Source organism: Podospora anserina, chromosome 6 (genome assembly GCF_000226545.1).
Source record: "Podospora anserina S mat+ genomic DNA chromosome 6, supercontig 2".
Lineage (NCBI taxonomy): Eukaryota > Fungi > Ascomycota > Sordariomycetes > Sordariales > Podosporaceae > Podospora > Podospora anserina.
Genome location: NW_001914857.1, coordinates 761,606 through 780,446, shown reverse-complemented (window position 1 = coordinate 780,446; position 18,841 = coordinate 761,606). Strand labels below are relative to the sequence as shown.

General features: G+C 51.7%; 5 protein-coding genes across 5 annotated transcripts; 1 reads left to right on the top strand and 4 right to left on the bottom strand.

The window, feature by feature from the left end:
- Window positions 1-1,467: 1,467 nt before the first annotated feature.
- PODANS_6_5630 (uncharacterized protein) lies at window positions 1,468-3,987 on the bottom strand (the record flags this gene model as incomplete). The annotated part of the gene is made up of 3 exons (XM_001910024.1): window positions 1,468-1,566; window positions 1,619-2,148; window positions 2,418-3,987. Coding segments are annotated over 3 exons (2,199 nt in total), but the record flags the coding sequence as incomplete, so codon positions are not given.
- Window positions 3,988-8,383: 4,396 nt separating this feature from the next.
- Window positions 8,384-9,760, bottom strand: PODANS_6_5620 (uncharacterized protein; the record flags this gene model as incomplete). The annotated part of the gene is made up of 4 exons (XM_001910023.1): window positions 8,384-8,684; window positions 8,740-9,042; window positions 9,190-9,330; window positions 9,645-9,760. The coding sequence occupies 4 exons, from the start codon at window positions 9,758-9,760 to the stop codon at window positions 8,384-8,386; spliced, it is 861 nt and encodes a 286-aa protein (XP_001910058.1).
- A 618-nt stretch (window positions 9,761-10,378) lies between these two features.
- On the bottom strand, window positions 10,379-12,665 carry PODANS_6_5610 (uncharacterized protein; the record flags this gene model as incomplete). The annotated part of the gene is made up of 9 exons (XM_001910022.1): window positions 10,379-11,073; window positions 11,138-11,631; window positions 11,696-11,717; window positions 11,780-11,818; window positions 11,874-11,916; window positions 11,980-12,065; window positions 12,146-12,160; window positions 12,252-12,406; window positions 12,517-12,665. Coding segments are annotated over 9 exons (1,698 nt in total), but the record flags the coding sequence as incomplete, so codon positions are not given.
- Window positions 12,666-13,294: 629 nt separating this feature from the next.
- Window positions 13,295-15,633, bottom strand: PODANS_6_5600 (uncharacterized protein; the record flags this gene model as incomplete). Its single annotated transcript, XM_001910021.1, has 5 exons — window positions 13,295-13,967; window positions 14,022-14,357; window positions 14,414-15,321; window positions 15,369-15,493; window positions 15,552-15,633. 5 exons carry the CDS (start codon window positions 15,631-15,633, stop codon window positions 13,295-13,297), a joined length of 2,124 nt encoding a protein of 707 aa, XP_001910056.1.
- Window positions 15,634-16,676: 1,043 nt separating this feature from the next.
- On the top strand, window positions 16,677-18,531 carry PODANS_6_5590 (uncharacterized protein; the record flags this gene model as incomplete). The annotated part of the gene is made up of 2 exons (XM_001910020.1): window positions 16,677-17,386; window positions 17,442-18,531. The coding sequence occupies 2 exons, from the start codon at window positions 16,677-16,679 to the stop codon at window positions 18,529-18,531; spliced, it is 1,800 nt and encodes a 599-aa protein (XP_001910055.1).
- Window positions 18,532-18,841: the final 310 nt, after the last annotated feature.

The window sequence follows — 18,841 nt, the reverse complement described above, 5'->3', positions numbered from 1 at the left end:
TTCAAGTATTGAGCTGGCTCGAGTTGGCACCGGGAGTTAAACCTGTGTGTGAAAGGGGTGGGTTACGGTACAGTCAGGACGGGACGGCTGTAGATTCACGGTTTTCTTTTTCTCTTTCGTTTCTGTCTTTGTGTTTCTTTCCTGTCTTCACTGGAGTTCTTGCACTGTACACTGGCGTTGGGGGTTTCTCAAACTCGGAATTTGACCGGGCGGGGTGGGGGGCGTCTACTGGTGTTGGCTTTTTTGCTACTTTATATCTTACACACATGTGGTCACAATGGAGGCGGGAGGGGTGGGGTGGTCTAATACCTGGGAATTTGCCCTGATACCTACAGGAGGAAACAACACTACAGATAATGCAGGAAAGGAAGGGTATAAGGGACAACAGGACGTATATACTTTAGATTTTGGGAGTTGGGGAGGGGTTTGTGTGGGAGTATTATACTGTTTAAGTAGCTTGTGTAAATGGAATCAAGGACAGTGTTAATGAACCTGGGCTGTTGGGGTAGTGATTCTTTACGTGTGCCCGCCCTGTCGGATGTGGCCTTAAGGATCGTAGGTAGGTATGCGTGTGAAATATGTTGTTGCTGCTTGGCTGTACTAAAGGGTGTTCATTACAAGGCAAATATGATCCAGGTAATGGTTATAGTAATGTAGACCAACTTCTTCTGTTGGTCAACAAATAGGGAGGGACACAGTACCCGGAATGGCAATGCAAGGTTTGTGTGTGTGTATTGTTCTGTGCCTACCTAGCAACACCGCTGAATCGATCAGCACCACAGAAAATGTTTACTCGTGATATCAATCTTAGCTCCATGGTTGACTCTCAATCAAAGCATGGCCGGTCGGTGATCAGTGTCCAAGGAGGAGCGCAGTGATGCAATGACCAGTTTGAACATTTCATGTGCCCAAAATGTAGCCCACATCCTCTCCATGGCACCTGCCACACGACTTCCATCCAGTTTCAAGCATGTCATCAGCCAAGGCCATATCAATCATGTCATACAGTATAGTAAACATCTCTCTCCACTCCCATGTTTAAATTAAATCTTGCCAGTCCCAACGCTATACCGATATTCCCAGACACCCCATCAGCAAGCTCAGTTCTTAATTTATTACACAAGTTACAACATATCCCCCATCCCATTTCCCCCTTATCTCCCCCCTTCCTTTTCCCTCCCCCCAGGTGCCTCCCCCCTATCTATCCATCCAGGTTAAAAAGCAAAGGCTAGCAACACAGAGTACCCTGAAGCAACGGTATATAATGCCTCCTCCCCCCCCCCATATGCAAATGCAACGCAAGTAACCCTTCTTCCCTTCTCTTTCCCCATAAAATCAATCCCTAGTCAAACGTGCCCTTTCCCAATTAGTTCCCTCCTTCTTTTCTATATCGGCCGCTGGGTTGGAGCAGAGAGAAGTAAAACACCCTCATAAAGTCTTGACGAGGATGACAGATAGCGTGGACAACTAAACCCTGCAGCCCTTGCACTTCCATTTCCTGCCCAGTTTCTTCGCTGTCTTCTTATCGTCTACACAGCGATCGTGCCACAGCCGGTTTGTGCATTCCTGTTCCCACAATTAGTCACCTGTCTGTCGAGAAGATGGCAAGAAAACATACCTTGTTCCCACAAACAACCATCTCACTGACCGGCACTGGCTCCCCACATCCCACGCAACACCCCCCAGTCCTCTTCCCCTTCCCCCCCTCCTCACCACCCCCACCACTAACCTCTCCATTCACCGCTTTGCTCTTCCTTTCCCTCGCCTCATTCAGCAACGCCGTCGACTCAATCACCTCATTCTCCCCCAACACCCTCCTCGCCAACAGCGTGCTAACATGTTTACTAAACTCTTCCGCCCTCGCCTGCTTCTCCACCAGCCACCCCGCCTTGTCCTTCACAAATTGCAAAAACGCCTTGGGCAGGTACTGCTGTGACGAAAGATGCTTCCGGAGAATAAAGGCGTCCCATTCTTGCATGTACTCTTTTTCTTCGTGGTTGAGATCGATGAAATCCTGCAGGGCCTCGCGGTGCTTAAGCAAGAGCCAGGAGTCGTCTATCGGGTACTGAGGGACTGGGGTGCCGGGTTCGAGGGCAACTTTACTGTATGGGTCAAAGAGTGGCTGCTTCGTCTTGGGAACAAGGACGACTGGTCTGGTGGGTTTTTTGGGGGCCGGTTTCTGCTGAAATTAGCGACTTGCTCTGTCCGTGGTGTACTGAATGCAAAAAATAAAAATAAAAAAAATAAAAAATAAAAAAATAAAAAAAAGTATGGTGGAATGACATGAAGGTAACTGAAAATCGGTTGTGTTGGTTGATGACGGTGACGATGTTGGTAAGAGGGATGATGCCGATAACGAAATTGGCGATGATGGGGGTGCGAGGCGAAAGAATGTACTGCTGTGTCACTCTACTAACTTACTGGCTGTGGCTTCGCCGGCTTCCCATTATTCACAACATCCCTATCGTTGTCCGGACCCAGCCTATGCTCAAGCCAGCTCTCGTCCCCATTCACATATTTTTCCACATCCAGCGGTTCCACCGGTAGACCAAGCTGGTACACCTTAGGTCTGAGCGGACTGCCCGGGTTCTCGCTGTTGGGCTTGACAGTGACGCAGCAGCCCAGCTTGGGCCGAATTTCAAAGCTGAACAGGTACTGCGGGTGGCTCTGGTAGTGTAGCCGGAGCTGGGTCAAATTGTCGTTCTCAGCGGCGCAGACGATGCAGATGAACTTCACCATCTGCACCTGTTCTGGGGGCAGGAGGTAGGTGATGACGTGCTCGTCAACTTGCTGATTCGCCCCATTTTCCACCGCGTCGCCAAACTTCCTCCGCTTCTTGGGTTCCTTCCCAACAGCCGTATTCCACATCTGCCTAACATTGTAGTTGACATTCTGTTTTGTGCGTCTCGACCTGTTGGGTGTCGTATCACCCTCAGGCATGAGCTCGTCGGGAGTGTCTGGGAGCGACCCCCCGTTGACCTGCCCACTGACACCACCGACACCATTCACCTCATTGGCACCGTTGACCCCATTGATGACAGCACCCCCATTGACATTCCCATTCGCAACCACCTTGTTGTGTCCATCAGGATCAAACGCCGTGATGCAAGGAAGAACATCCTTAGTGTGCTCCCGCATAGTCTTCTGGGTGGAGATGGCCGTCAACCACCGCACATCCACATCCATAAGAAAGTTTGTGGCGATATCTTGGCTGACATGCTTTTTGACTCTAAGCCGCATCGTCTTACGGTGATTTTTGTTAAAAATGTCCGCAATACTGGCGCTCATGACCCATTGTCGTGGTGGCAGCCCGCCGCTGTTGTTACTGTACAAAAGATCCTCATCGCTGACGGTGACGAGGTCACGTGGTGGCCAGTTGGGATCACCAGCAGACTGAAGCTCAATATGCACAGAGTACGTGTTGGCCAGACCAAACACAGCGTCGTCGTCGCGTTCGAGGGAAATTTTGGCTTCTGGAATGTGGAATGGTCGGATGGAGTAAAAACGCGCCATGGGGGACTGACCAGCGGGGTTCTTGAAGACTTTGATGTCACAAACCTGGCTGTCGACGTGGAGGACGACGGGGTGGTCGCCTTTGTATCCCATGATGGTGAGTTGACATCGAGCCTTGATTTGCGAGACATCTTTGATGTTCGGCGGGACCAGTCCGTTCATGATGCCATTTTTGACCCGGGGAGCATCCTTGTGACTGACTTTGAGAACCTCGATGCGAAGACCACGTTTGGAGTTGCTCCAGTCTTCGTAGAGAGGAAAGACATCTTGATCATTTTCGAGGCGGCGACGTTTGGCGGCGCGTTGAGTGGTGTCAAGCTGGTCGGTGATCTGATCAACAGAGTCACGAGACTCTGAAGATGTCTTGTTGCCCATCTGGGACGTCAGGCCGTCGTATGCCCTTTTCCAATTCCGATGCAGGTACGGAAGGCCACGGGCGCGAGGTTTTGCAGTCGTCATCGCTATTATATAGCATTAGTGGCTGAATGGGGGCGGAAAATGAATTGAAAGGTCGTCAGATGAAAGCGCCTTTGATGAAAATGATAAAGATTGGTGCCTGTCCAGGTGAGAATCAATGTAGCGGTTGATGACAACTGATGGATACCGAGTTCAGAGAAGGCTGCAGTACCTATCGTTGCTTCCCAGGCTGAGCGGGTGTTTTGGTAGCTCTGGATAGCTAGCATACCAGAGGCGGGGACTAAAAGGTGGAAGGATGACGCAGATGAAAATTACAAATGAATATGATACTCGGCATCGACGGCGACAATTGAAAAAAAAAATTGAATAGATTGAATTGCCAAAATGAGGTTCTGCCCCAGGCTGCGTGTGGGAGCGGCAGCAGGCTGACCATAGAAAAATGTGGGGAAATGCCGTCAACAGTGTGTACACATGTGTCTGGTTTGGTCCGTGGCGCTTGCCTTAGATATGACAAAAAGGGGGGGGAAATGGGATGCCGTGGTTGAAACACCAAGAAAATGATGGTGATGGCTGTCAGTGTTCTGAGAAAATCCAGAAGGGCACCGCCTGGCGCTGCACTGGCGCAGAACCATCTTCACTTGGACAGGAACTCCTGTACAAATCAAATACGCATCAAAAACAGGGCCAAGGGCACGAGGAGTGAGACAGGGAGAAGGAGAACGCGTACCTGATAAGCGAATGGACAGACAACGAGGCAGAAGAGAGATTCTACAACTTCGCGATTGTGCCACTCAAAAACTGTCGCGAGTCGTGGGGCCGAACACCGTGCTTCGCTCACTGAAATGGTTAGCGGCGTGTCGCGGTAGCAGGGTACTTGTCTGTGGGGGGAGTTTCACCCGAGGTGCATGTACCCTGTTAACAGCCCTGGTCACGCTCTTCGAGACAGCCGATTTGACGCCAGCTTGGTTGAATATGACCAAAATCACAAACAACCAAGGGGTGACTGGCTGTGAAGGTAGGGCTGTGGGAGGATGGGGCTGTCGGACCAGGCGGGGTGCCTGTGAAAAAGATCCCGGAAGCTTTGTCTTGACTCCTTGATGAACCTGCAAAAAGGACTCGGTTGCACTGTTTGAAAAGATGCGAAAAGGAGGAATCAATGCTCGTTGAGTCTGAATATCATCTTGTGGCCTCAAAACTGGGATGAAAAGGCTGCAGCTGTTGTCTCAGACTCTCTTTGTGGCGGTCCAAGGCTGGTGTTAAGGTGGCTTGCTAGCGCCTGCCGTCAGTCATTGGCAGCAAGAGCAGAGAATGTATAAAAGATGAGAAAAGTCGCCAAAAGTGTCAGACAAAATTGTTAATATGTCGCAGGATCAGATCTCATGACACAAAGCAGGCTAGTTGAGGGAGGTTCAGGGTTGGGTGTGGGTTGTGGTAGGCTCTAGGGTCGGAATCCGCTTGGCCACCTGCCGATGCTCAACCTCGAGGAACGGACTGCAAGATATTTGCGAAAACAACCGACTGAAGGCAGCTACTCGTTTTCAGAATGGCCAAGCCCAGCAGTAATCGGGTCCTGGGATTCGAGACCGATAGGCATGAAAGACTGGAGACATTATACCAGGGCGACAGCATGTAGACTAAACCCCTGAATGACGCGTGCAACACGGGTCAAGGGGCAGACAACTTAGAACAAAGAATGTTTACCGACTTGCTGGTTTGACAATAGATTGATGGAGCCAGTGGGTAAGGGCATGGTTGACAGTGGTGGTGGAAACCATCCTGCCGACAATGAGCTTGACAGTTCGTCTGCCCGTCATGGAAGACTTTTGCCGGGAATGACACATCAAGCAAAAAACACTAAGATTAGGAAGAATCTCGTGACACTAGAATTACTGATATCTTGCTAAGTCTTGCTTGTCTCGGAGCTTCAAACCCGAGTTAGTCACGATGGCTTTGTTAGTGCGCCTCCGAGGCCACAAACGACAGCCTCGTCTTGCTCAAGATAAAAATCAAACAAATCAGCCACAAAACTTCGATTTCGACCAGACTATTACCGTGTGTTGAAGGAAATCCCATTCAAACATCCACCAAGCTGGTTGTATGTTCCTCCAGTTACTTTAATCGAGAAAATGGTGTCTGGGATTATCTGGGCTCGAGACGCACATCGTGTTGTTTCTGATATTAGCTGAACCAGATCCACACTTTCAGCTCAGAGAAATTTGGTTTCGGGTCTGCTATACTAGAGAATATCAAAACGAGCTTATCAGGCTTCTAGGTGAATCCTCCTCTATTGTTGGACAGACGCATGCTTGAAGCTTATTAGACACTCGCCAAGATCGCCTCTGATGATTTCAGGTCCAAAATTATAAGTGGTAGATAAGTTACTTAGAGCAGCTAAAAAGAGACTGAAAAGACTGTCTATTAACTATTTGGATTTGCTTAATTGATTGGTTGATTGATTGATTGATTGATTGGTTGGTTGATTGATTGATTGATTGGTTGATTGATTGAAAATCGAGCCTGTGGCATCCTTCCGTGCCTGGCTACTACCAAAGTATGGAATGAATCTTGGAAGGATGACAGCCACGAATGTTGCCCTATTTGCCTCACATATAAGAGAAGAGTGTACTGTGTGGTTTTGGTTTCAGTGAGGCATACCTAAAACGGCTCATAACAGAGAGAAGGTGACAAGACAATGCTTGACTAGGTAAAGAAACAGTATGATGTTGGTGTTCCTAGACCGAAAACGAACCAGTTCCAGAAAGGCTGCTATACCTCGACGCTGTGTAATCGGTTACACTGATCAAAATATACCAGATAACCAGGAGGTGACCACACTGCTTCGGGAAACTTCATAGCAAGGTTGAACTCACGATCAATCCGTTATGTGGCACAATGGCTTCATAATAAGAACCTTCGAGGAAATGGTTCGCATCAGTGGTAGCTTGACTTTCATGTCTTCTATGCGCTGGATGTCGAAAGTATCATCAGAAATCAGGTATCGATTTTGTGGTCAAGATGCAATAAATATTGACGAAGTTGACCATCTCGTACGTTCCCATTTCATCGGTTGTAGGCACAATTTTCGAGCGTCGAATCTCTGATTGTAACTTGCTAGTAACCCTAGAGGTACATTGGGGGGTTCCAAGGGGTAATGGAACAGATGACCTTACTAACAGTTGGTGGTTGTGTGTATTCCTTGGCCAATGTCTTGCAACTGGACAGCAAACATGGATGCGCGAACTGCCAAGTTCTCGGTTTGGGCTGTGGTGAGTTGTGTGTTCGTTATGGTGCTCCTATGGTGCTCCTATGGAGCTTGTTGTATCCAAGGGCCAAATTAGTATCAGTAGGTAATTATTAGGTAATCATAACACTGGCAGCTTCAAGATGCACCTGTTAGTTGGGGTCGATAGGCTATGATGGATCAATAGATTCTGGCAAACCTATGCTTCTGGGAGAGGTTAGCTACATGTTGTTCGACAGCGAGCTGGCTCAAGCCTGCGTCACCAGCTCTCATCACGACACAGGGTTTCCGAGAGAAGTCTGTCGGTAGACATATCGTGGCTCTTGATTTAGTTTCCCAATCCAGATTTTGATACTCGGGTAACCGCTAGCCAACATTCGCATGGGGCTGTACACACACATACCTCGGACAATAGACTCCGTTCGAGTAGGTGTAGCACTCAACTTTCCGCCAGTCGATTCCCCGACGGTGACGGCCGAGTGATTTCCGTTAAACCCGAGGGGGAATCTTCATTTTAAACATGGTGTGCCATAAGTGGTCAGAAGTGATAAGCCCACCTTCAATCAATCACGAATAAAATAAACAGCTTCTCAACCCTACCTGAGTATTGGTGCGTCAAGCATAGGTCAGATAGTCGACAAGAGTCGTTACTCCTCATTGGACGGAGCTGACAACTCTCGACTTAAAGATTCAGCAAAGGAAAGAGCAACCTTCGAGAACCAAGTCAAGTCAAAAATGGCAGGAACGATCGAGTCCCACCATCCGGACAAAGCAGGAGCGCAGCCCATAACACAGATCCTCAACAAAATATCAATGTCCAAGTGGCTAAGGTGGCGGTCTCGAGCGGTTGCCTCAGTTAACCCATAGTACCTATGTCAGGGCGAAGTCAACCCGCAGCGCTGGCGCCGGCACTGCCTGGTTCGAGTCCGTGGTAAAGCTACTTTTTGGTATTGCATTTTGGGCTATACTTTGTTTTCTTAGTTGTTTCTGTTTTGATTCATCGAGCTGCCTACCCTACCGACCAGCAACAGCTCTTTTCCCAAACAACCAACACATCACCAAACACTGCTTCATACTCTCCAACCACCCATCGCCTCTTCCACGACCAACATCTCCTCCTATCCCGACCAGCATCTCCTCCTATCCCAACCAACACGTCCCCCTCCACGACCAACATCCCCATCCATCTCACCAACACCTCACATCACCCCCCTAAATCCCAAACCACTGCTCACTAGCCGTCAAATTACTCGGAACACTATGCCCCACCCCCTGCGCCCAAATCCCCTGCAACATCCCCTCCGTCCCATAGTTCTCCGTGCTGTAGTTCCTCTCCGGGAAATTCTGCACCGTGCTCGTCGGCGTCTGGCTCAACCCAAACACATTCGTCCACTGCTTGATCGTCTCCTGGTAGTTGTTCGGGCTCAGAGTCCCATCCGCACTGCCATGCCAGACCTGCATCCTGGGTCTAGGACCGGTATACCCTGGGTACATTGCTCTCACCACATTCCCCCTGTCACCCATATAAGCATCCCACGTTTGAAGAGAACAGAAAGGGGAAAACATACCACTGCTCAGCAGAAGCTCTACTCTGCCCCCCACTACAACTATTATTCCACTGCGCCACCCCCCCTCCACTACTAACAAAACAACCCGCCGGCACCCCGCTATAAAGCGAAACAGCCCTGATCAAATCAGGATACGCAGCCGCCATGACATTGCTCATCATCCCCCCCGACGAACCCCCCGTGACAAAAACATTTTCCTTGTCAATGTTGTACTTTTCGATGGCGTAGAGGATCATGTTTGCAATCGCGTGGCTGTCACCACCTCCGTTCCTGACCAAGGATCTCTTCGAGCTCACATCCCAGCTTCGATCGTCAGATTGGGAAGACAAAAGGAGGGAGAGAGAGAGAGAGAGAGAGAGAGAGAGAGAGAGAGAGAGAGAGAGAGAGAGAGAGAGAGAGAAGACTCACCAACCCCCATTGTTGGGACTGCTAGGCCAGACAGTGACATACCCCTTCCTGTCACTCCCCTGCCTCCAAGGGATCTTTGCATTATTAAAATAACTCGGCCCGGAGCTCTGGCAGGAGTGGATCGCGACAACCAGCGGTCCTTTTCCCTGACCGGACCAGGGCTTGTCAGGGACGTAGACGTGCCTGTTGCCAAATTTATCATCAGCTCCCAAATTTTACCAGACAACCCCCCCCCTCCTTCCTTCCCTCCTTTCCACCTTCACCCTCTGGGTTCCCATCACTCAACTACCTAAACCAAAGTCTCTCACATCCTATTCCCCTCCATGGAAAAAAAACGAAAAAAAAGAAAAAAAAGAAAAAAAAGAAAAAAAAGAAAAAAAAGAAAAAAGGAAACCACAGCCATCATGACCACGTTAAACAAAGGCTGCTTGGTGGAGGGCCAAAAACAACCCAACCACGCACACCATAAGTAATGAAGAGACAGAGGAAAAACTCACATCTGCGGCTTACTAGTAGCATTATTAGGATAAGTCACAGCCGTCAACTGCGCTCCCATAACACCCCCAGCAGCCAGGGCAACAAGCCGGACTAGAGTCGACATCGACCAAGCCATGGCTGACCGTCGGTGAGTCAATTGAGGTTGAAACGAAAAGAATAGAGTGGGGAGGATGACGATGATATCCTCCCAGCAGAAAGAAATCTCCTGCGGCCAAGACCTGTCACTTTATACTCTTTCCCTTACCCGTCCCTCCTACTCACCATCCCCCCATCAATCCCCTTTCCATACCCCCATGATCCCCAGGCCTGGATCGACACCCCGGATTCACATCACATGGTTTAATCCCCGGATATTACCCCCCAAAGCCCTCCATTCGACGGACTCTTAAAATCCCGTCACCCATACGACAACTGCTCTTTCACAAAGCACAGAGGACGACACAGGCTAAACCTTCATTTACTATATATCAGCAATCAAAATCTCCCATTGGCCCCCCCTTTTATCCCACCACCATGTGTACCAAATCTAATGCCGAGACTTTCACACACAGACATCAGACGAAATGGAACAGACATAACAAGGGGATACACACAGAGATAACGTGGAAAGACTCAATTGATACACAGCTCACAAAAGAAACTTGACTGAGCTAGGGAACTCCCCGGAAACCATTTTCGCTTCTATACACAGGTCGCCGATTCCTTCCCACTTTTACACCTCGCCACCACCAAATTAAGCGCTCGCCTCAAGCTCGGCAAGAATCTTCTCACCCTTGGCGCGGGCGGAAGCAAAGTCACCAACCATGTAGAAAGCACCCTCGGGGAGGTCATCACCCTCACCAGAAAGAATGGCCTTGAAGGAGGCGATGGTGTCCTTGAGGTCGACGAGCTTACCCTCGATACCAGTGAAAACCTGGGCGACAGTGAAAGGCTGGCTCAGGAAACGCTGGATCTTGCGGGCACGCTCGACGGTAAGCTTATCGGCTTCAGAAAGTTCGTCCATACCAAGAATGGCAATGATATCCTGAAGAGACTTGTACTCCTGGAGGATCTGCTGGACACGGGTGGCGGTCTGGTAGTGCTCCTCACCGACAATGCGGGGGTCGAGCATACGAGACTTGGAGTCGAGAGGGTCGACGGCGGGGTAGATACCCAACTCGGAGATACCACGGGACAAGACGGTGGTGGCGTCCAAATGGGCGAAGGTGGTGGCGGGGGCAGGATCAGTCAAATCGTCAGCAGGGACGTAGACGGCCTGGACGGAGGTAATGGAACCCTTGGTGGTGGTGGTGATGCGCTCCTGCATACCACCCATGTCGACGGCGAGGGTGGGTTGGTAACCAACGGCAGAGGGGATACGACCAAGAAGGGCAGACACCTCGGAACCGGCCTGGGTGAAGCGGAAAATGTTGTCAATGAAGAGCAACACTGAGAAGCATCAGGTTAGCGTTTTGCCCGACTCTCCAAGAATTGAGGCATATATATAACTCACCATCCTGACCCTCCTCGTCACGGAAGTACTCAGCGACGGTAAGACCGGTAAGGGCGACACGGGCACGGGCTCCAGGAGGCTCGTTCATCTGACCGAAGACCAGGGCGACCTTGGACTCGCCATCAAGCTGAATGACGGAAGTCTCCTGCATTTCGTGGTACAGATCGTTACCCTCACGGGTACGCTCACCGACACCAGTGAAGACGGAGTAACCACCGTGGGCCTTGGCGATGTTGTTGATGAGCTCCTGAATGAACACAGTCTTGCCGACACCGGCACCACCGAAGAGACCAATCTTTCCACCACGGGCGTAAGGGGCGAGGAGGTCGACGACCTTGATACCGGTAACGAGAATCTCGGCGGTGGTGGACTGCTCAATGAACTCGGGAGCCTCGGCGTGAATGGGGAGGCGCTTGTCAGTCTTGATGGGTCCACGCTCGTCGATCGGGTCACCGGTGACGTTCATGATACGACCAAGAGTGGCAGGGCCGACACTAGCAAACGTCAGTTGGGTGTCCCCGATCATACTCTGTTGTCCTTGTCGTCAAATAAACTCACGGGATGGTGATGGGAGCACCGGCTGTGACATGGTTAGCTGTCTGATATTGGACATGCTGGTGTAGTTGAGGGTAAAAAACTCACTATCAACGGCCTTGGCGCCGCGAACCAGACCCTCGGTACCTAAATAGCGTCTCAGAAAATAGTCCAACAACTGCCGGATATAGCGGAAACCAACCGTCCATGGCAATACATCTCACGACACTCTCCCCGAGATGTTGCTGTGCGGGCTGTCAGTACACGTGTGTGATTGGTAGGATGTGGAGGTGGGAGTCTTGGCGTACCGCGACCTCGAGGACAAGCTTGTTGCCACCGTTTTGGGTCTCAAGGGCGTTGAGAATGGGGGGGAGCTTCTCGGTGTCGAACTTGACTGTGGGCAGGGGGTCAGCGACAATGAACTCGGGGACATTGTCAAGATTGTTTTTGCTGGGTGGTGTTGCGGTTACTAACCATCGACGACGGCACCTGTTGGTTGGGAGAGACATGGTTAGCTGAATTTTCCCGGATTGTCCCACCTCTAGTGTGGGCGCATGCTTGTCTGGCCGGTCGAGCTTACCGATGACCTGGTAGATCTTGCCATCACCAACACCGGCCGTGCTGGCGAATCTGCTGAGGGCAGGGGCTCTGAAGTTGAGGGGGGCCGGGCGAACGGCGCGACGAGTCGCCGCCGCGAAGGAGGGACGAGCCGTCCGGGCGAAGGCGGAAATGCCGCTGTTGAGGGGGAGGGCAGAAGAGCCTTGGGTTAGTTCTCAATTGGCCTCGATTGGGGACCGGGAAGCCGACGACAGGGAGAGTCCATGGCTGGATCAGCAGCAACTCACCTCTTGAACATCTTGACGATGGTAAGGGCGGACTTGGATGGTGGATGTGCAAGGCAGAGAGAATGGCTTGGAGGAGGAAGAAAACGGGTTCGAAAATCTCTCGATGAGCTTTCGGCTAGAAGCTGCGGAGCTCCATCTTTCCACGTGACCTGACGGATTCCAAGTTTGGAGCTTTTTGACTGAGCGGACCCACATTTTATCGACAGCACCAGCCATTCTGTTGGCTTCCAGCTCTTCCCTTCTTTCCTTTCCCCGATCTCTCACGAACCTGTCGAGGTCTTTCCCCTCACCACTGTAACTATCTAGCAGGTGATGGTCCGTGGTCCCCCGCTCTTGGGCCAATCCTTTTGCAATTTTCAAGGGGAGCTCTGGACTCGGTTGGAATATTGCATCATGGCAGTTGCATATTCTTTTGGGCGTTGGTTTCCCCTCAATGGCCGTTGCCAACCCTGAGAACTGTCCCGCTGCTGTTGAGATGGCTTGCCGGGACGTCCCGGGATGGAGCCCCTGGAGCTGATTGGGTTTTGGCTGAACTCAATTGTCAGCTTGGATCCTCGCACGAACGAAGCTCCTCCCACTCAAGACTTTTGAAACATAACACACCAATTGCTCAATGTACATTCTCATACATTTCTTTGTGAACCTGTCTATCTTTGGGGATTTTCCCATCCGCTTTTACAAGAAAATATCTACACCAAGAATATGCCTCCAACACCTTTTGATAACCCAGTATTTAAAAGCCACCTAACCGGGTGACCCAAGACACCGCCTGCTGCAGTCAGTGACCGTTGGGAGTGGTGGTCGACTCCAAAGCAAAGACCAGAGCAGTCCTGCAAGGGAGGTAGATATGAGTGCAGTTCCTCCGGTGGTTCCACTCCAGAGGCTCGGTGAAGAACCGTGTGTTCGAGTCGACTCTGCTAAAGCCGCCGTGCTCCTTGGTGTCAGAGTCGAGCACAACCCTATATGTGCCTGCGACATCGACACCGATGCGGTAGTTCTCAAAGCTCTGTGTTGGGTGGAAGTTGAAAGCAAACACCACGCCAGCCCGCTCAAAGATGATGACCTTGTCACCCTCGTGCTTGAGCGAGATGTACGCCTGGGGAGCATGCAGCCAGCCATACTTGTTCTCGCACAAGTTCATGGAGCGGTCAAAGTTGTTGAGGAACTGATACCGAAGGAGGCGGTCCTCGGTCAGGTTCAGCTGGCGGCGAGCATACCAGAAAGAGTTCTGATTGCCCTCGCGGGGGAAGTCCAACCACTCGGGGTGACCAAACTCGTTGCCCTCAAAGTTGAGGTAGCCCTCGCCTCCGAGAGCATGGGTCAACAGACGGATCATCTTGTGCAAGGCCATACCGCGGTCAATAACCGGGGTCAATGGGGTGAGCGTAGACATATGGGTGTAGAGCTCAGCGTCGCACAGATGCATCATGAGAGACTTGTCACCGACAAGACTAGAGTAGAGTTAGCATCGAAATAGCAAATCTCTTGGGTGAGGAGAAACGTACGCTTGATCGTGACTCTCGGCATAGGCGATCGTCTTTTCGCCGTGGCGGCGGTTGGTGAGGGTGAAGGTAATGTTGCCAATGTCCCACTCCTCATCCTTCTTCTCCTTGAGGATCTTGATCCACATGTCGGGAATGGCCATGGCAAGTCTGTAGTCGAAGCCAACACCACCCAGTGAGAGTGGCAGACAAAGCGCCGGCATGCCAGAGACATCCTCAGCAACCGTGATGACGTCAGGGTAGAGTTCGTGAAGCAGTTCGTTGGCCAACATGAGGTAGACAACAGCCTCCTCGTCGACATCAGCACCAAAGTACTCGTGGTAACCTCCCGAGAAGCCGCTGTTAAGTGTCGGTCAATGACTGCCACGGGGTTGGGGATAGGCTCTAAGACTTACGTTCCAATACCGTGATGAAGGTAAAGCATGCTAGTAACACCGTCGAACCGGAATCCATCAAAGTGGTACTCGTCCATCCAGAATCTCAAGTTGCTCAAGAGGAATCTGAGCACCTCATGGTGGCCATAGTTGAACAGTCTGCTGTCCCAGAGCTCGTGCTTTCCTTTGGCACCCGCGTGGAAGTACTGGTGGTCTGTGCCATCAAACTCGTTCAGGCCGTCCAGGACGTTCTTGGAAGCGTGACTGTGAACAACATCGAGAAGAACAACGAGTCCCAGGCTGTGAGCCGTGTCGACCAACTCCTTCAGGTCCTCAGGCGGGCCATATCTGCTGCTGGCGGCGAAGAAGTTGTTGACCTGGTAGCCGAAGCTGGCATAGTAGGCGTGTTCCATGATGGCCATGAGCTGGATGGCGTTGTAACCCAGGCTCTTGATGCGTGGGAGCATGTTCTTGGTGAATTCCTTATAGGTGGTAACCCTGAGCTCTGGTGACGAGATACCGACATGGGCTTCGTAGATCCTCAAGCTCTCTGGCCTCTTGGGCCTCTGGTGCTTGAAAGAGTACCTCTCAGAGGCGGGGGGGTTCCAGAACCGAGCGTCGTAGGCGGGCGAGACGGAGAGATCCTGGGTGACATACTTGATCCAGGCCGGTAGTCTGTCGATCCACTGCCCGTCTGGGAGCTCAAGAGAGATCTTGATCTTGGAGTTGTGGGGGATGGCAGCTTTGCCGTCAGAGGTGGGAGGAATGGTGATCTCAAAGACACCAAAGTCGTTCCTCGTCATGCGATGGGCATTGCGGTCCCAGTTGTTGAATTCACCAATGACAGCTGCCTGTTTGGCATTGGGTGCCCATTCCTTGTAGTAGATGCTGCCGTCGTCATTTTGATGGATGCCAAATGTGTCGGCGCCCTGGGATGGTCAGTAAAGTCCCTGTCATTGGCAGTGGTGGATCATACCTTGCTGAACTTGTCCAGACCACCTTCGGTCTTCTCAATCTTCTTGATCCATTCTTGAGCCTTGTCAAAGCGTCTCTTCAACGCAGGCTTGAATGGCTCAAGATAGGGATCGAGGGCAACCACGCCTGATTCATGTCAGCTTCACTGCCAGTCCACATCTTGGCATGTTGGGATAGGACGTACCAGTTCCATCATTGGGGATGTTACCAGCGGTATGACCATTCTTGGCCAGGGTGTTGGACGATTCAAGAGCAACGGGATCCATCTTGTTTGATGAAAATTTGTGAATTGAAGAGTACGTCAAACAGGAATATCAAATCGCCTCGTAGGGTGCTTCTTAGCGTGACTTGAAGGAGGGGCAGCCAGCTGACGCTTCCGGGACAAGCTATCAAGACGAGAACGCTTTCAAATTGTTGCTTGGGTGGGAAGAAGACGTCGAGGAGAGAAACGAAAGATTGGGCTTTCGCTGGGTTCGACACAGATATAGATGGTGTGTTCTGGGAAGATGTGGTGTGAGGTTGATAAAAGCCCAAAGGGGTCTTTCAGTTGGTATGTAGATGCTAATTACATCATTGGAGCCCCTCCTAGTGCAGCCCAATACAACCCACCAGTGGGAAGGGGCTCCACGCCTGGTGCAAACCCAGCGTGTATTTGTGTGCGTGTATTACCTGCAGCAATGCCCCTTTCTGTGCCGTGCCCGTTGGGAGCCAAAACTCATGCGCCATTCATCTGTGACCTGCCCCTGGAGGGGAGTCTGAAGCCCGCTTATCGCAGAGATGCAGCAGTCCGACCAGTCCAGCCCACGCCAGCCGAAGTTCGGACAAGAAGAGATAGAGAGGGGGAGCTGATATCGACGCCATGACCCGATTCGCCTCCTCTGGCTGAGCTAGGTTTGGTGGGGTCCTTGCTAAGATGACACTGACACTGACACTGACGAGCACTGACGGGCAGACAAGGAGGGGAGCTTTCCGGAGCTCAGGTGGAGGTGGAGAGCTCTCTCCAGGGAGATGCGCGACGCGCGGGCGGTGGTCGGTGCTTCTCCCCCGCACTCCGGGTCATCCAGGTGCTCTAACCACCGTTGCCATTGTCTCACGGGCTAGCACAATGATGTGTGCCATCGCAAACACTCCCTTCTCGGTTTTTCTCCATCCTGACTGATACCGGCAAACCTCTTGTTACTAAAACATTCTTAAATCACCTACGCCTCTTCCTGACTCTTACCGTCCGTGCTCCGACCCCTACCACGTACGCCGATCGCACCCGCGAGCTGCCTTCTCCCGAGCATGACAGTAGCTCAAGCATACCATCATGTTGGTCTTGACTAGACCGCTGGCGCCTCTATGCGCAACTCCGCGATTTGCCCGGCTTCGGAGCCCAGCCTATTCAACCTCGAGCATCCTCCTCGCCTCCCCCCGCCGATCTAATTACTTCAACTCAGGCTTCACGTCAAGCTACGATCCGACACAGGACACCGGCCGCGGTCCCATCTTCTCCAAGTCCAAGTTTGGCGTCCCGCAGTTCTACCCCCGAGATCTGAAAAAGAGGGTAGACGACTACGTGGTGGGCCAGGACCGGGCGAAGAAGACCATCTGCTCCGTCATCTTCAACCACTACCAAGGGCTCCGGCGGCGTCAACACCACGAGCTGCAGGATCAACATCTGAGGGAAAAGATCCAGAGACAAAAGTTTGCTCAGGACCGCGAGATCTTTGAGCGCACAGGTTACAGCGCGCCTGTACACCCTGTCGAAGGTGGGCGAAGGCACTCTGATCGTTCTGCTTATGCTCCCAAATCGTGGCGGCAGCAGACTAACATCCGTCATGTTGCTGAAGACGAATTTCCCGGTCACCACGAGTCCGTACGGGGCACCCACAATGAAGTTCTCGAAGACCCATTTGAGGCACCCTCGGACAACTTTTACATTCAGGAGGACCTGACGGTGCCGAACCATGTCAAGATTGACAAGAGTAACCTGCTCTTGATTGGTCCTACGGGCGTGGGAAAGACGTATATCTTGGAGTGAGTTCACTTCTTTGCTGATGTAGAATTGGGCCCCTTGCTTACAGCCGTGCAGAACCCTCAGCAAAAAACTCAACGTCCCCTTCACTATCAGCGACTGCAACTCCTTCACCCAAGCAGGCTACATCGGCCAAGACGTCGAATCCTGCATCGAGCGTCTCCTCATCGAAGCCAACTACGACGTTAAGGCCGCCGAGCATGGAATCATTGTCCTCGACGAGTTTGACAAGATCGCTAGAAAAGAAACCGTCAACGGAAGAGACGTAGGCGGAGAGGGTGTTCAGCAAGCATTGCTGAAGCTGGTAGAAGGCACCAAGGTCACCATCACTGTCAAGGACAACCGGCCCTCTCGCACACAAAACCAGCCCCCCACCGGTTACGGATCAACCACACCACCACAAGCGCCCCCATCGGGGAAAGTCGACCAGTACACCATTGACACCACCAACATTCTGTTTGTTTTCTGTGGCGCCTTTGTAGGGCTGGATAAAACCGTTCTGAGGAGGGTGTCCAAACCCTCCATCGGGTTCGGTTCAGAAATCCGAGGCGGGAGGTCATTCTCCTCGACAAACAGTCTGAAGGATATCCTTCCTCTGGAATCCTACCGCCATCTCCCTCACCAACCAATCTTTGAACCCAACTTCACCCCCCTCGACCTAACCACACCCGCGGATCTCCAAGCCTTTGGCTTTATCCCCGAGCTCATTGGCAGGTTGCACAACATCTGCGCGCTTAGTCCACTCTCTCTCGAAGAGCTCTATCGCATCTTGACTGAACCAAGAAATAGCCTCGTGGCGCAATACACGGCCCTGTTTGAAACCTACCCTAGCAAGCTGTTCTTCACCCGGTCGGCACTGTACGCCATCGCGGAAAGGGCAGCGAAGAACGAGACGGGGGCGAGAGGGCTGAAGATGGAGATGGAGAGGGTGTTGGCGGAGCCGATGTACGATGCGCCGACGCCGTATGTGCTCATTACGGAGGCTTGCGTGAAGGGGGAGGAGAAGGCGGGGTATTGGGGGAAGGATGGGAAGATGGAGGTGGAGAGGAGGATTAGGGAGGAGGACGAAAGGATGGTGAACGGGGGGGTGGAGGTGAGGTTGTCGGCTGAGGAGGCGAGGGAGGCGGCTGGGTTGGGGAGTGCATAAGTACATAGTTTGATATTCAAGGCGTTTTGGGTATGGGATGGGATGGGATGAGGGTTTGGGTCTTTTAGTTTGGGCAACATTCAGGGACGGACGGAGGTGAGAACAGTAAACAGCATATTTTGATAGTAGCATTCTGGTGTATTAGGGATAGCGATTTTGAGTAATATATGAAAGAGAATGATTTGTCTTGTCTTAACTGGGAGCTATACAGTTAGTTATGTTGACTGTTCTGATTGCATCCATCATCCAGGGAAGCTCTCGGTGTAAGTGGGGCTCTAAGCGGGATCGGAGCCGGTGGCCGTAATTCTGC